General features: G+C 45.3%; 1 protein-coding gene across 1 annotated transcript; it reads right to left on the bottom strand.

Annotated features, from left to right (window-relative positions):
* Nucleotides 1-5,642: 5,642 nt before the first annotated feature.
* On the bottom strand, nt 5,643-7,893 carry LOC133954688 (nuclear factor 7, ovary-like). Its single transcript, XM_062389142.1, has 2 exons — nt 7,663-7,893; nt 5,643-7,575 (listed from the first exon to the last, which is right to left on the bottom strand). Exon 2 carries the CDS (start codon nt 7,556-7,558, stop codon nt 6,179-6,181), a length of 1,380 nt encoding a protein of 459 aa, XP_062245126.1. The 5' UTR covers nt 7,559-7,575; nt 7,663-7,893; the 3' UTR covers nt 5,643-6,178.
* Between the last annotated feature and the right edge of the window lie 8,495 nt (nt 7,894-16,388).

Here is a 16,388-nt window from a genome sequence, read left to right on the forward strand (position 1 = left end):
AAGGTCACATTTCTGTCTGTGTCCCTTTGTCCAGATGTCAACATGTCCAGACCCAACGTACCAGGCGAACACAGGACCCCCCTCTGTGAAAGATAACAGGCTGTGATCCTCACACACACACACACACACACACACACACACACACAGGGATCAGGCTAATCACTGCACATGGACTGGTCCTCTGGTCTCAGTGCAGGTCCGCGTCTCCTCTACATTCGTCTCGAGGAAACTGAAACGATTTCCAAGCCGTCAGGAGAAGAAGGAGTTTTCATCTCACAGCCTCATTACAGCCCAGGAGGGTTCCACAGGAAACATCATCCAGCAGCATGATTAACAGGTGGAGGTCTCACACACACACACATATACAGACACTCACACACACACACACAGACGCACTCACACACACAGACACACACACAGACACACACACACACACACACACACACACACACACACACACACACACACACACACACACACACACACATACAGACACTCACACACACACACACAGACGCACTCACAGACACAGACACACACACACACACACACACACACACACACACACACACACACACACACAGGGTGGAGGAGCTGGTTAATGAGTCTGATTTCCTGATGATCGAGTCTGAACTAAAGAATCGAACTCTGTGATTTCAACATCATGGTGGTTTCTCCTCCCGTTGACTTTTCTTTCTGGGAGTTTTGTATCTCCGCTCCTTCCTGTGATCTGACATGTCACATCACAGGAGTGAAAGCCCATGAGACAAAATGTGATTTGTGAATATGGGCTACACAAATTTGTCTGATTTGCAAGTTGATGACAAAGATCGACAGTCACCGTGCGTCTGTGTGTGTGTCTGTGTCTGTGAGTGCGTCTGTGTGTGTGTCTGTGTGTGTGTGTGTCTGTGAGTGCGTCTGTGTGTGTGTCTGTGTGCGTCTGTGTGTGCGTCTGTGTGTGTGTCTGTGTGTGTGTCTGTGTCTGTGAGTGCGTCTGTGTGTGTGTCTGTGTGTGTCACTGTGTCTGTGTGTGTGTGTCTGTGAGTGCGTCTGTGTGTGTGTGTGTCTGTGTGTGTGTCGGGTTGTGTGTCTGTGATGGACTCACACTAACTGAACCGGTGAAAATCCTCTGAAGCTTCATCACATTGAACTTTAAATCTGAAGCAACCGAAGTGAGTGAAAAACCTGATCTGTGTTCAGCAGTAATGAAATGAGGAGCAGGAGGAGCAGGAGGAGCAGGAGGAGCAGGAGGAGCAGAGGGAGACTTAATGAAAGGAGGAGGAGCAGGAGGAGAGGTAATGAAAGGAGGAGCAGGAGGAGCAGGAGGAGAGGTAAAGAAAGGAGGAGCAGGAGCAGCAGGAGGAGAGGTAATGAAAGGAGGAGCAGGAGGAGAGCTAATGAAAGGAGGAGCAGGAGGAGCAGGAGGAGAGGTAAAGAAAGGAGGAGCAGGAGCAGCAGGAGGAGAGGTAATGAAAGGAGGAGCAGGAGGAGAGCTAATGAAAGGAGGAGCAGGAGGAGCAGGAGGAGAGGTAAAGAAAGGAGGAGCAGGAGCAGCAGGAGGAGAGGTAATGAAATGAGGAGCAGGAGGAGCAGGAGGAGAGGTAATGAAATGAGGAGCAGGAGGAGCAGGAGGAGAGGTAATGAAATGAGGAGCAGGAGGAGAGGTAATGAAATGAGGAGCAGGAGGAGCAGGAGGAGAGGTAATGAAAGGAGGAGCAGGAGGAGAGGTAATGAAAGGAGGAGCTGGAGGAGCAGAAGGAGAGGTAATGAAATGAGGAGCAGGAGGATTTTCTTTTGTGGCTCAGAGCAGTCGACTGGGTTTTGCATTAGTAGTTCACTCTGGTGGGGAACAGGAGGAGCAGGAGGAGCAGGAGGAGCAGGAGGAGCCAGACTGTAACTGACCCAAAGACACTGAAGGTTCCCGATCGTCATGATTCTGTAAATCACGTTTGAAATGTTCCCTGCAGCAGAACATCGATTGTGATCACTCCCCCGATGTGATAATGGGAGTGATATACATATTGATGACCCCTACAGGTGGATGCTGGAGGTGGAGGAGCTCAGTCAGTTAGGAGTGTGTGTGTCACAGAGGAGTCAGATCATGTGATGCAGCTGAACCTCTTACAGAGCCGATAACGATACACAGAATTCAGCTGAGATATGAACATAACTTCACCTCACCATGATTCTTCAGATGTGATCAAACCTTCACCACTGCCACGCCCTGATTTCCCATGAGGCACTGCTTTGCTGCTTCACGTTCTGTTACTCGTGTCCAGATGAACTTTGTTGTTTTTGCCGGTCGTTGTGATTTTTGTGTTGTTTCACAGTTTAATTGTCAAGGTGACGTTTCTTCACTCGAGCTGAATAATTTACAGTCGTTTATTTTAAAGTACGCGTCCCTGTTTGGAGTCAATAAAGAGACAATTGGACACAAACAAACCACCCAGCAATACGTTATATTTTAGAAAGGGTCTTTTCAGTTTCATCCTCAATCCCTCGAGTTCGCCTGAGGAGGAAAAGTTCTGTCTTCTTCTTCAGTTTTGAACGTGGAGCTCGTTATGTGTGTTTTAAGACACTGAGCTGATATGTGCTTTTTGGCTTTAATCTTAAAACTGGAGTCCACTTCATGAGACTCCCAAGCAGCTCTCCAGTCTGCTCGTTATCCAGAAGCAGCTCATCAGGCAGCGAGAGATTCATCTGGTGCAGTCTGCAGCAGCTCCACATGTAGAGCACTGTTAGTGGGTCGGTCTCTGTTCACGGCCTCTGTTTATATTTTCCTGCTTTTTACTTCTTCTAATGTGCACGATGAAAAACTGAAGATTTGTGAAGAAGAGTTGGAGCAAGACAGAGTGAGGAGGAAGAGGAGGGGGTGAGAGAGAAGAGAGAGGAAGGAAGGAGGTGAGGAGGAAGAGAATGTTTTATACGTGAGTAGTAGAAGAGGAAATGATTAGGTACAAATCAGGAGAAGGTAGAGAAGAGAAGGAGGGAAATAGGAGAAAAGGATTAACGACGAATGACAAGGAGAGGAAGAGACCAAGTGAGTGAACACACACACACACACACACACACACACATACACAAATGTGCAGATTTATCTTCTGTGATACAATACAAACAGGAAAGTTCCACACAGATAAAAGCTCTTTGTATCTGCAGGTTATGACTGTTTGGTTCAGATTAAATCAGAAGTAGATGAATATAATCTGCGTGATATTCATCTTGGTGAAGTCCATCATCCCTCTCCACACTCTTCTTATTTCAGATGTCATTGTGATCTTATCTGGTTTGAATATAAACGTTTGTTAGATTCTTTCCCTCGTCCCCTCTGTGATGAATAACATCCTGCATCAGTTCCCCGATGGGTCAGACTCACTCGCTGCTTCTGTGTCCACCTGATAAATCATCAGCAGAACCCGAGGACACCTCCAGAATATATTCAGCACAATTTCAGTCCAGAGAGAATTAATCTGGCTTGTGACTGACATTTGAACAATATTAACCTTTTGTAACACACAGATTTAGCTAGTGTTCAGCTCTGTGGCTGCAGCTCGGCTCATGTTGTCATCGTCCCTGTGAAAAGGACACAAAGCTGATCTCATTGGACAGAGACACAATTAGATGAAAGATGTTGTCCTCCCCTGAGGGCGGGGTTAGAAGACAGGAACAGAACTAGAAAGAGGAAGTTAGGCGGCTGTCGCTGTGCATCGTGGGTCGGCCACTTCGCCGTCCATCATGCTGACCACTGGGGAGTTATGAGAGGGCAGAAGAAACCTTGTGTTGTGTCTCTGGATCGCCCCCTGGTGGCTGGCTGCAGTACATGTCATAAACCTCCATGTGAGCAGATCTCAGGTTGTTCTTATCACACTGAGGTTTGTTCATGATATAAAACAGGCTGAGACGGCATGATTGACAGTTGAAACTGACTCCTGATTGGTCGATATATATACATTATATATATTATCATGTATAACGGAGTCATTACTGTGTATGTGATCACTGGAGAAATGTTCCTGCAGCAGCGGAGGCTCGACATGTTTGGCTGTTTGGTTTCTGGAAGTGGAACAAATGTGAAAGTGGAGCAGGGAACAGTTCTTATCTCAGATTAGCAGCCGATTAAAATGTGCTTTTCCCCCGTGACAAAATAAAGGGTTTAATCATCATCCGAGATGGAGATGGCATAATAACATTTACATAACACTGTGTTCCTGGATGTTCCTGGCCTAGCCGAGGTCATGGTCCATGGAGGCCGAGGTCTCTGTGGATCATGGAGACCTCGGCTCCATTCGGGTGATGTGGCTGAACCGGGAAAAGCTTGTGTTAGTTAACAGAGACAATAAGAAGGAGGTGGTCCAGCACTTTGTTGGTATTCACAGTGAACACTGGGAGCGGAGGCTTCTAATCACTCGTCCACTTCTACTGACAAAGTGCGTCTGCCACTGGAACACAGCGGTGACCCCCCCCCCCCCCCCCCCCCCCGAGATGAGTCACCGAGGACGACTGCGCTCAACTGTCACAGAGAATAATTCAGCTGTGCAGGTGAATGAAACAGGAGAGTAAGTCAGGCAGAGACTCATGTATTGAAAATAAATTAAACCTATATTTTGTTATTGTTTTTGTGCAGCTAGGATTAGAACTAATGAAGTGTTCTCAACTCAAATCTTTGCTTTCCCTTGACAACATGTTATATTGTTTGGTAGATCATATTTTGGCCTTCATGGACAGCTCTGTGAATTATGACGCAGCTCCAGCAGATGCAGTTGTTCAGAAATGGAAGCAGCAGTAAAGTGTGACCTCACAGCGAGAGGGCAGATCCGCTTCCTGACTCGCGTCCTCTCGTCCTCAGACGCCCGTCACCGCCCTTATCACCTGGAATCCCCTATCATTCAGATAAGCACCTCCAGGCCCGACCTTTCAGGGAATATCCGTCTGAAGGGAAAACGATTCTTGGCAAGTGCTGAAGATGATGAAAGTCTCTGAGCAGTTTGAGAGAGAGAGGACTTTCACCTCGGGGGAGAGGGCGAGAGGACGGAGCTGTGTTCAGAGTCCGATTCAGGACAGTTCACGTCTGAGTGGCTGATCACAGGTCACCTGTTAACGGGCGGGTTCCGATTTCACCGACTCCTTACGAAGCTCTGAGGGTTTGGAAAAATGGACCCGTGCAGTTTCCCTCTGATTCCACCATCACATCTGATATTAAATGAGTTCAGTCTGAAGGCTGTAGTGCATGAAAACACCATTTTCATTCAGAACCGTTGATGGACAAACACACACACACACACACACACACAAACACTGCACCCCCACTGGAAATTACAGTCGCCCTGAAACCAACGACACAAAATCGATGTGTAGCAAATGGACGATAATGACAGGAGGCAGGTCAGAGACAGATGACTAATTACGCCCCCCCCCCCCCCCAGTCCATCACAGTCAGATTCATTACAGACCAATTATCCTTAAGTGTTGTTAGAAAGACCCCCCCACCCCCCCACCCGACGGTAAACAGGTTTTCGTGTGAGGAGGTGAATTCAGTGTTGTCTTTTCCTGACAGGCGCCATGACGGTGAGCGATGAAAATATCTGAGTGTTAAATCCGACTTAATGACAGATAATGTTATATTTACATTACGTCTTAACAAAGGTCAGAACTCAGTTTCTGTTTCATAGTTTTTATTATTTTGATCACAATATTAAAATCACATCACTCGGCTGCTGTTGAATAAACACTTTTACAGACAGAATAATTTTGGCTTCATCACATCAAACAGACAAATGTTCATATATGTTGGATTATTTCATATGTGAACAGACTTTATGATTAAACATGAATCATGTCTCATGTGTGAGTTTTAATAAAGTTTGTTGAATGTGAACAATGATCAGCTGTTATTGATAAATGTGTTTTTATGTGGATCTTCATCCGTTTGCTCGACTTCATGGATCCACACAAAATCTAAATGATGGAAAACATTTTCCATGAAAGTAAAAAACAAACCAAAGATAAAGATCAGAAAATAATCAAATCTTTTTACACACGTGGAAAAGTCGACAGGAGAAATAAAAACGAGTGAGAAGTTAAAAGATTAAATAAACAAAGCTTTAGAATAACGAGTTTAACTTTTAAATTCAGCAGATTTCTAATGAAGAAATAAACATGATGAATAAAATCTTTATCTCTAACGGCTCTGATCCAGCGTCACAGAGAATTTCACAGGTAACAGCTTCAAGTGATCTGCAGTGTAAAAGTATGGAAACATCTTCTGAGTGAAAGTGTGTGTGAAGGTGTGAATGTGTTTGTTAGTATCAGGATCAGAGAACGACAGTTCTCCTCTGTTCCAGTCCAGCTTCACTCTGATCCTCTGGATCTTCTGCAGAGTGAGATCAGATGATCCTGATGGTGACAGTGCTGAGTATTTACCCCCCCGTAACACTATTCTCCATGCTCTAGACTGTTTGTCTCCCTTTCTATGGACAGACTCTGCTCTTACACCCAGTAACCAGCGTGTATTGTCTCCAACCAGGACGTCCCAGCTGTGAGTCCCTGAGTTAAAACCCTCAGATCCCAGGACTGAGACATAATAATCAAACCTCTCTGGATTGTTAGGAAGCTTCTGTCTCTTTCCTCGTTTCAAACTGGTCAGATCTTCAGACAGGACGAGTTCTGGATGAGCAGAGTTTGGGTCCAGAACCACAGGACTGTAGGAGACCACGTCCTTCATCTTGTTCCAGATGTTGAAGCTCAGGTTGCCCAGATGTTTGGCCTTGTCTATCAGAGCTCCTGAGGCCAGCTGTGGATCATCCAGCAGGGGGCGCTGCTGGACTCGTTCCACTGCAGCCTTGTAGTTGAGCAGGAACGAGACGTCTTCAGCTCTCAGCTCGTCCTCTGTGGTTCTGATTGTGTCTGAAAGAGACGTTATGTCTCTGCTCAGAGACTCAATGTTCTCCTTCATCATCCGACTCTTTTGCTCCTCTTCCTCCCTCAGTGCAGCCAGCCTGGCCTCCTCTTCCTCCTCCAGAAACCGATGAAGCTTTTTAAACTGCTCCTTGATCTGCGTCTCTGTGCGTCCGGCCTGGACCTTAATGTGTTCTGCTGTTTGTTCAAACTCCACTTTAACACGTTCAAAACTCTGTAACTTCTCCTTCAAGGGCTCCAGAGTTTCCTGAAGCTGCTTCTTGTGTTGTTGTGCAGCTTCATCGATGGGTTTGAATCTGTGGCCGGTGTGTTTCTCTGAATCTCTGCAGACGAGACACACTGGCTGCTGATGGTCCAGACAGAAGAGTCTGAGTTTCTCTGAGTGCAGACTGCAGAGAGCAGGTGAAGAGCTCTGATCTCTCTCCTGTAAGAAGGTCTCACACACGTTTTTTAACGCCAGGTTAGTCGGTTCCAACATTGAAGATTTTCTCTTACAAACTGGACACTCTTTTACTTTTTTGTCTTTCCACCAAGTCTTCAGACAGTCTTTACAGAAGCTGTGGCTACATGACAGAATGAGAGGATCTCTGAAGACATCTTGGCAGACGGGACAGCAGAGATCCTCTTCTAATCTGGAAGCCATTGAGTCTCCAGGTGAAGCTGAAAACAGACAGTCAGTCAGTCACAGCTCCATGAACTTCACTGAGGTTCACTTCCCCTCTGAGTCGAGGTGTTTGTTAAACTCACGGTCAGTGTGTGGAGCGTCGGCAGGTTGTAGTTTGACTCTTCTCTCCTGTAGCTGGACTCACTCAGGACGTCTGGTCTGGTTTGGTTCAGTTTGGTTTGGAAGGTGAATGTGATCGTCTGGTTCTCAGCCTGCGTCTCTTCAGGGAGGAACAGATGCTTCCTGGTTTCTCTGGTGTGTCAGGACACGATTGTAAAAAGTAATTCAAGCCTTGGATTTGATAACTGGTCAAAAGTCATTTAGCAACAAGTTCACACAGACAAGAGACCTGGTTGTGAAATAGCTGCTTGAATATCATCGTTATCTGATCAGTGTTCAATGTTCAGAGGTAGTTCTGCAAAAGTTAAATATTATCAGAAAGTGCAAGGGGGGGGGGAAGTGTGACATAACTGCAGAGCTGAAGTCTTATTAAAGAAAACCTTGTGTTTTGATGACGGGTAATCAAAACTTGATGTCACGCCACTGTCACTCCGTGTGACGAAAAATCGATCTTTGAGGTCTTTTTTATCTCCTTCTTCTTTAGATGACACTCATCTCAATTTGAAGTTGATCTGATGAAAGCCCAGGGACCAGTTCGGCTAAGTAAAATTTTTACAAATGGCCACTAAATGCAAAATGGTGGCCGTCCTGTTGCGTTTTTTAAAAATGCTCGGGTCATGATACACCTGTGTTTCCATTTTTGTGAAGATCGGTCAACGTGAACATTCCAGGGGGCGCTGCTGAGTTCAAAACGGCTTTTCAGCGCCACCGGGCTCAGGAAGTGAAAACACAGAATCTTGGGCTTGGTCATCGATCGCTCTCTTTAACGACCACACAGGCTTCAACGTGCAGGTGCTCGGGCCCGTCAGTGATACGACGTGGCCCTAGGTCAACTTATTTTCTTCTACCACCGAGAAACTAAAACGTACAGAATGCAATTTCAGCCACTAGGGGTCTCTCATTCAAGACCCATTTGTGACAGTGTGGGGTCACGATCACTGATGACGTCTTGTATGAAAGTTTTATTCACTTTACGCAGTCACTCATAAAATCCATCAGAGACCAACACAAACTTCTGACTGGTCAACTGGGATTTTCCTTCGTCACATCAGAGACACCGGTAAAGAGGCTGTGATGCAAATTAAACGTGGATTTGAACAAAGTTGGAAACATCATTGGATCATATAAGTTCACAGGTCAACACATTACACAGGAATCACTCATCCTGTGTTGTGTGTTCGAAAGTTTGTACGAGATCCTCTGTGTTGTTTCTAAATGTTTCCTATGACAAATACCGTTTCTACGCTTTGAGCTGGATGACGTCTCTCAGTCGCCCCCTGGTGTCTGGCTGCAGTAAAGGTCATATACCTCCTCCGAGCCGGTGAGATGGAGGCTTCACCAGAACGGCTCGAAACCTTCAGCTGTTTGAACCAGTTCATTAACAGAGTTTCTCTCCAGCTACGAGGCGTCTGAGTTATTGATTCTCACATCTGACGCTGCCCCAGCAGCAGCTGAGCCTTGTGGGTGTTATATTATATAGAGCCAGAACCAGAACCAGAGCCAGAGCCAGAGCCAGAGCCAGAACCGGACTGATGAGCGACACAATGTGTCCTGGGCTCAAACACTCACTGACCGTCAGAGCTTTAAACACGTGTTTAATTAAACACATGTTTAATAAAATACACTCAATGTTATAATCTGTTATCTTTGTCATAGAATACGTTTAAATTGAATAATTTTATGATCTTATTGTATTGAATAACTTAACAAGGACAAACACGTCCTGTTTCATCTTCAGTTGATGTGAAACCAAAGAGCAGCCGCTGCATCTGTACTTTTTAATAAAAAGTTAATATACACGTCACAGCTGATTGGACAACACCTCTGACACACCCACCAACCAGAGGACAGCGACCTGGAAGCTCGATGCTGCTTCACACAGAAGCTGCAGCAGAGCGTTGTGTGTTCAACGTGTTCCTATGTGTGTTAAAGCTGCTTGTTAGAAACCAGCGAGCGTTCACTTCATCCACGTGTCTGAGGAACGGATCCGGTTCTGAACCAGAAGCACAATCTGGATTAATCTGGGCCAATTAGGTTTACAAGGGATTTGTGTGTTTGTGCTTAGATATACAAATCGTTAGGAGGTTAGGGTTAACTAACATACACACATACATAAATACATAAATACATAAATACATACATACATTCATACATACATACAGATATACATACATACAGAGCTTAACAGTAATTTTCTTTGATTTCTTGTTATCATGCTAATAACATAGAAGAACACTGAGGAAACATGGTAAATGTATCAAAACAGAGTTTAGACCAAACAAACCCATCACTGTTAACATTTAAATAAATGTTTTGCTATGTTTCCTCCAAGCTGGAAAAAGAAGAAGAGGAGGAGGAGGGGGAGGAGGAGGAGGAGGAGGGGGAGGAGGAGGAGAAAGATTAAGAAAGATTAAGATAGTAGAAGAACTAATTAGAGGAAATAATGAGTGAAGGAAGGAGGCGAGAGGAGGAGAGAAAGTGGGTTAAAAGTAGAGGAGAAGAGAAGGACTGGAGGAGATGTGGGGGGAGGTGTTAAGAGGAAACGAGGTCAGAGGAGGAGTAAAACAAAGGGAGGAGAGGAGGAGGAGAGGAGGAGAGGAGGAGAGGACAGATTCATGTGTCAGACGACTGTTGATAATCACATTTTTACAGGCTCCCTCCAACTCTCACCCCCACTGTGTCAAACATGAGGGATATCAAAGTGCCCCCCCCCCCCCCCGCAGCCCCACACAGGAAGTGATCCGTCTTCCTCGTCTCCTCTGAACCAGTGACAAACAGAAACAATGGAATATATTTGAATTAAATAGAGACAGGAATTAAAGTGGATTTCTGACAAATGCAAATGTGTGCGATTATAAATGTGTGCCGACACTAATCTCTGTCCACACATACACGCACACACACACACACACAAACAGATGGTTCACACTGTGCACGTCTGCTTTAAGAAACAACTTTGTTTGTATGTCCTCGTTTAACATCCAGTAACTTTTGCTGCTCTGAGATTGAAAGTTTTATTTCTCTCATTAATCTGAGTCTGGAAACATTTAGGAGATTCTCACATGTTGGAATTATTTATTTATCAATTCTTTAACCTGAAGACAAAGATGGACGACGCGTCTCTGCTTCCTGAAGCCAAAATATATCTCAGATACACACGCTGCCATCTTGAACATTTTCTCACTAGTAATGGCGAGGTGAAGCCACATTGTTCCCGCCCATACACCTACTCGGCCAATCATGACTCATCTGTCAATCATTACGATGCAGTATTATGGCCTTGTTAGAGGAAACAAATCTGATTTTAGGAACAAAGCTGAATTATTACGAGAAAAAGTAATTTACAAAAATGTTAAGTTATAAATTCCTAGTGTGTGTCGTGTTAGATGGTGAATATCAGAATGTGGAACATCTGGTTCTGTTAAACTTTCATAAAAACGAAATCCTTAGTTTCATCAGCTCCACGTGATCACAAACAGTCTCTTCATTTACAGACTGATGTGTTCACTTATATTTCTACCGGATAATGTGAGACACATTCTGCTCATATTCATGTAGATTATTTAATCGGTTTTATGGCTGTAACATGTCCAGAAGCATCATGTCCTCAGACTGTCCAACGCTGCAGCTCCTCTCTTCAGCCTCTGCCTCAAACCCTTGGTGGAAGCTCCTGTTTCTTTAAGACCCCCCCCCCCCCCCCCAGGCCCTGATGTCCCTTGAGACCCTGAAACTCTTCTATTTAATTTTTCTGCATAATGAATTATCTTGCACGTCGTCTCTAATTGGGAGTGGAGGGTCCCCCCCCCCCCCCGCCCCTCGTTCTAACTGCTGAGGCTGCAAAAGTAATCGATCCTTGAGCCCCACTAATTTTCTGCTCAAAAACGTTCAGCCCCGACTGCAGTTGGTTTTATTTTTAATTATTTTCATTCGATAAAATTGATTGAAGTGTCAAATGAACTCGTGTGTGGACTTTGTCTCTGGAGCCGCTGAGCTGTGAATGTTTCTCCTCTGGACTCAACCTGTTTCCATGAAGATCTCCAGGGACACCATCAATCATCACAGACGTGTTAATGGGATGTGACTGAAGCCAGATGTGAAGACGCTCAGTGGCAGATGTTTGTTTTTATAATGAAGTTTGATCGTGTGTTCTCTGATTCTGTTGAAGGGACACGGTTCATCCACAGCTTCACACCCACACGATGGGTTCAGGGGCTATGTCTTCAGACAGGTGGATTCAATCAGCTGATGGAGATATTGATTAGAGCAGCATTAGAAAGATTCATCCAGTGCCTGAAGGAATATTTAACATTAAAATCCAAAACTAATGAAAGTCTGATTAAAGGTTTTCTGTATAAAAAGATCTATAACCAAAAGGTGAAACTCTGAATATGTAAATATTGATGATGTTAAAGACGTCAGAGATTCAATCTGTCGCTGTCATACTGGACCCTGATTGGCTGCATATGAGCTGTGATGTCATGAATCCTCCAGGTACGCGCAGGTCAAGGTTCAACACACTGTGACCTCATCCGTTGGTTTGTGAGCTGCTGCTTCAGAGACTCAGTTTGACGTTTTGCACCATTTGTTTTTTGTGACATCATATTTATGCCCCCCCCCCACACACACACACAGACACACTCCACAGAATGACCTTCCACAGTTAAAGAACGTTTTGATGAATATTTCCCAGCTGACAGCAGGACGTCACAGGACGAGGACGAGGAGGAATAAACAGCTTATTATTATTTACACTGTTTACAGGATGTGAATCTGAAGAAGCTCCAGGGTTGAAAATAAAGACTCTTTATTTTGTTCAGGTTTTTGTTGTTTTTGTTCATTTTCAGTCGGTGCACAACCTGAATATGTGACAGGTTCAGAACAGTGTTCACAGCCACACTGAGATACTTACAGATGCATGAAGGATTAAAGTATGAACTGTGTTTATCTACAAACACGTGATTTGTTTACTGGATTACAGTCCAGCTCGGAGACTCTTTCACTGAGCGGCTGATTTCAGATCTGCTGCTTCGTTCAAATCCATCAGGGGTCAAAGGTCGTCTCAGACACTTTCTGTCCCTGAAGGCCGAGTTCACTTCTCACTCCATTTATCTGTAAAATGCTTTTTAAAGAAAGAGCGTCTGAGTCCGCGGGGCTCCATGGTGATGAATGGATCTTTGTAAATACAGCTCTCACTTTCAGAAGGATTGCCTGATTCTCTCCAGGTCGTCCCTCCTCCTGGATGTGAGTCCTCGTCGCTCGGCTGCTCCCACTCAACCACCGGAGACACAAGTCAGGTGGACAACTTCACATGGTCACTTCTCTCTCTATGAACGTGGTGCTGCAGAGCTGCAGACCTACAGAGCTACAGAGCTACAGAGCTACAGAGCTGCAGAGCTACAGAGCTGCAGAGAAGTTCGAGTCCCAGAGAAGTTCCTCTGTGAGATGTTAGAATCGTGTGTCTGACCCATCGTCTCATCGTCTCCATTCAAACCAACTGGAACTCACACTGAAGACTTTCTGAACCGGTCACTGGGGAACAGGTGATGAAGATTGAAGATCACATGTAGAGAGATAGAGAGATAGAGAGATAGATAGAGATAGAGATAGAGATAGAGAGAGAGATAGAGATAGAGAGAGAGATAGAGATAGAGATAGAGAGAGAGATAGAGATAGAGATAGAGATAGAGATAGAGATAGAGAGATAGAGATAGAGATAGAGATAGAGATAGAGAGAGAGAGAGAGAGATAGAGATAGAGATAGAGATAGAGATAGAGATAGAGAGAGAGCTAGAGATAGAGATAGAGAGAGAGATAGAGATAGAGATAGAGAGAGAGATAGAGATAGAGATAGAGATAGAGAGAGAGATAGAGATAGAGATAGAGATAGAGATAGAGAGAGAGAGATAGAGATAGAGATAGAGATAGAGATAGAGAGATAGAGATAGAGATAGAGATAGAGATAGAGATAGAGAGAGAGAGAGAGATAGAGATAGAGATAGAGATAGAGATAGAGATAGAGAGAGAGCTAGAGATAGAGAGAGAGAGAGAGATAGAGATAGAGATAGAGATAGAGAGAGAGATAGAGATAGAGATAGAGATAGAGAGAGAGATAGAGATAGAGATAGAGATAGAGATAGAGATAGAGATAGAGATAGAGATAGATAGATCAGCTGTCTCCAGTATTCACGGACATCTTCAACAGCTCACTGGCTGAATGTGTTGTACCCGCCTGTCTCAAAACATCCACCATCATCCCCGTTCCCAAGAAGCAGAGGATCACAGGCCTTAATGACTACTGACCAGTCGCCCTGACCTCCGTAGTGATGAAGACCTTTGAGCGCCTCGTGCTGAACCACCTCAAGACCAGAACCAACCACCTACTCGACCCGCTGCAGTTTGCCTACAGAGCCAACAGGTCCGTAGACGATGCAGTCCTCATGGGACTCCACTTCATCCTCCAGCACCTCGACTCCCCTGGCACCTATGCCAGGATCCTGTCCCCTGGACTTCAGCTCTGCATTCAACACCATCTCCCCAGCTCTTCTCCAGGACAAGCTGACACAGCTGAGCGGGCCTGAGCCCACCTGCAGGTGGAGCACTAACTTCCTGACCGACAGGAAGCAGCGCGTGAGGCTGGGGAAGCTTGTCTCTGACACCCGGACCATCAGCACTGGAGCCCCACAGGGCTGTGTGCTCTCTGCTCTCCTCTTCTCCCTCTTCACCAACAACTGCACCTCCATCCCTCTGTAAAACTTCTGAAGTTTGCTGACGACACAATTGACAATGGATTAATTTCCAATGGGGACAGAGAGGAAGTAAACAGCCTGGCCTCCTGGTGCAGCCAGAACCACCTGGAGCTGAACGCTTTAAAAACTGTAGAGATGGTAGCAGACTTCAGGAGGAGCCCAGCCCAAACCGCCCCCCCCCCCCCCTCCACCATGTGAGACTCCCCAGTTTAAACAGTGGAGTCTTTCAGATTCCTGGGGACGATCATTTCACAGGACCTGAGATGGGCGAGAACATCACCTCCATCATCAAGAAGGCCCAGCAGAGGATGTTCTTCCTGCGGCAACTGAGGAAATTCAACATGCCGCGGAAAGTGATGGTTGAGTTCTACACAGCCATCATGGAGTCCATCCTCACCTCATCCATCACCGTCTGGTTCGCTGCCTCCACTGCCAAGGACAAGGGCAGACTGCAGCGGGTCATCCGGTCAGCTGAGAAGGTCATCGGCTGTGACCTGCTGGCTCTCCTAGATCTGTTCCACTCATGGACCAGTAAGAGAGCAGGCAAGATCTTCGCTGATCCTTCTCATCCCTCTCACCACCTGTTCCAGAGACTCCCGTCCGGAAAAAGGTTCCGGGCCATCAGGACTAAAACCTCGCGTCACCTGAACAGTTTTTTCCCCATGGCAGAGGGGCTCACAAACAAGCCCCCTGCATCACACTGACTCTGCTGACACAACTTAAACACAAGGGATTATAAAAATAAAAAATGATATATCGAATGTAAAGGCAGTGTGACAGTGACTCTGTATTATCCTCTATGATCAGGTTGATAGGACGTGAAGCTGATTAAAGATTCTTTCATTCAGCTCCATATGTGATAAAGCTGCAGAACCGTGCGAGCATCACTCTAACATCTGCTGGGTGTTTGCATCAGGACTAAATCTTCAACCCATCCAGAATGAAAATGTAAATTAATGAATAAAATGTACAGAATCATTTTATTTGTGCTGTTAAACGTGGATCCTGCAGTTTGTGTTGAAAACAGAATGAGACACAAAGCTAAAGGAAAATACAAACACACACTGAGCTGACAGAACAGCTCCTCCTGCAGCAGCGTCTCCTCCTATTTCCTATGAGTTTTCTTTCTCTCCTCACTCAGTTGAACTTCAGGTGTTATCTCCTGAAGCTCAATGACGATGGGATGTTTCTTCAGCAGCCTCGTTTCCCACTCGGCTCTGATCACCTTTCATTCTAATGGACGTGTAGCTCAGGACGACAGCGCCCCCAGCAGGTGAAGCCGTGTCATTACAACAGAGCTGTGGCCCCTGGTTCTGGCTCAGCTCATCTCTCTCTGGCTCCTGAACTTCACTGAAGAGTCGATAATCATTTAAAAATCCTAAAATTCAATGAATTCAAAACGAGGCTGAAGAGTCAGAGAACATTCATCATCTAAATCAAGTTGTTCTTCATTTTAACATAAAACCGAAATATTGTTTTCATTTTCCAGTTTAGGATTTTCAGTTAGAACGAATGATTCACGGATTCTGAAGAGACATCAAAAGCAAAAGTGCAATTAGAAAACGTTGGATCTAAATGCTACTGTTTGATTGCAGGCTTTTATTGTGGAGGGAGACAGGAAGAGCCATCGTCGTGTGTGACGGGGAATGAGAAATTAGTCTTATCGTTATGAACACGATATCTTAGACACACCTCGAGGGAATTCCTTCAAACTTGGTACAAACGTTCACTTTGACTCAAAGACGAACCCATTAGGATTTGGTGGTCAAAGGTAAAAGGTTGAAGGTCACGTGGGCCTCAGACTTTTAGCCTCTTAAACATAAGATCTGTCCGTTTTTCATCTGCACATTTTCATCAGTTGTCACTCAAAGATGACCAGATTAGGTTTCGGAGGTCAAAGGTCACAGTGAGTGGAGAGAAACAACCACAGGATGTGAACTGTC

Source organism: Platichthys flesus, chromosome 6, assembly GCF_949316205.1.
Source record: "Platichthys flesus chromosome 6, fPlaFle2.1, whole genome shotgun sequence".
NCBI lineage: Eukaryota > Metazoa > Chordata > Actinopteri > Pleuronectiformes > Pleuronectidae > Platichthys > Platichthys flesus.

Bases quoted from the DNA above. Each gene is read 5' to 3' on its own strand.
- LOC133954688 (XM_062389142.1), bottom strand. From the start codon at position 7,558: ATGGCTTCCAGATTAGAAGAGGATCTCTGCTGTCCCGTCTGCCAAGAT.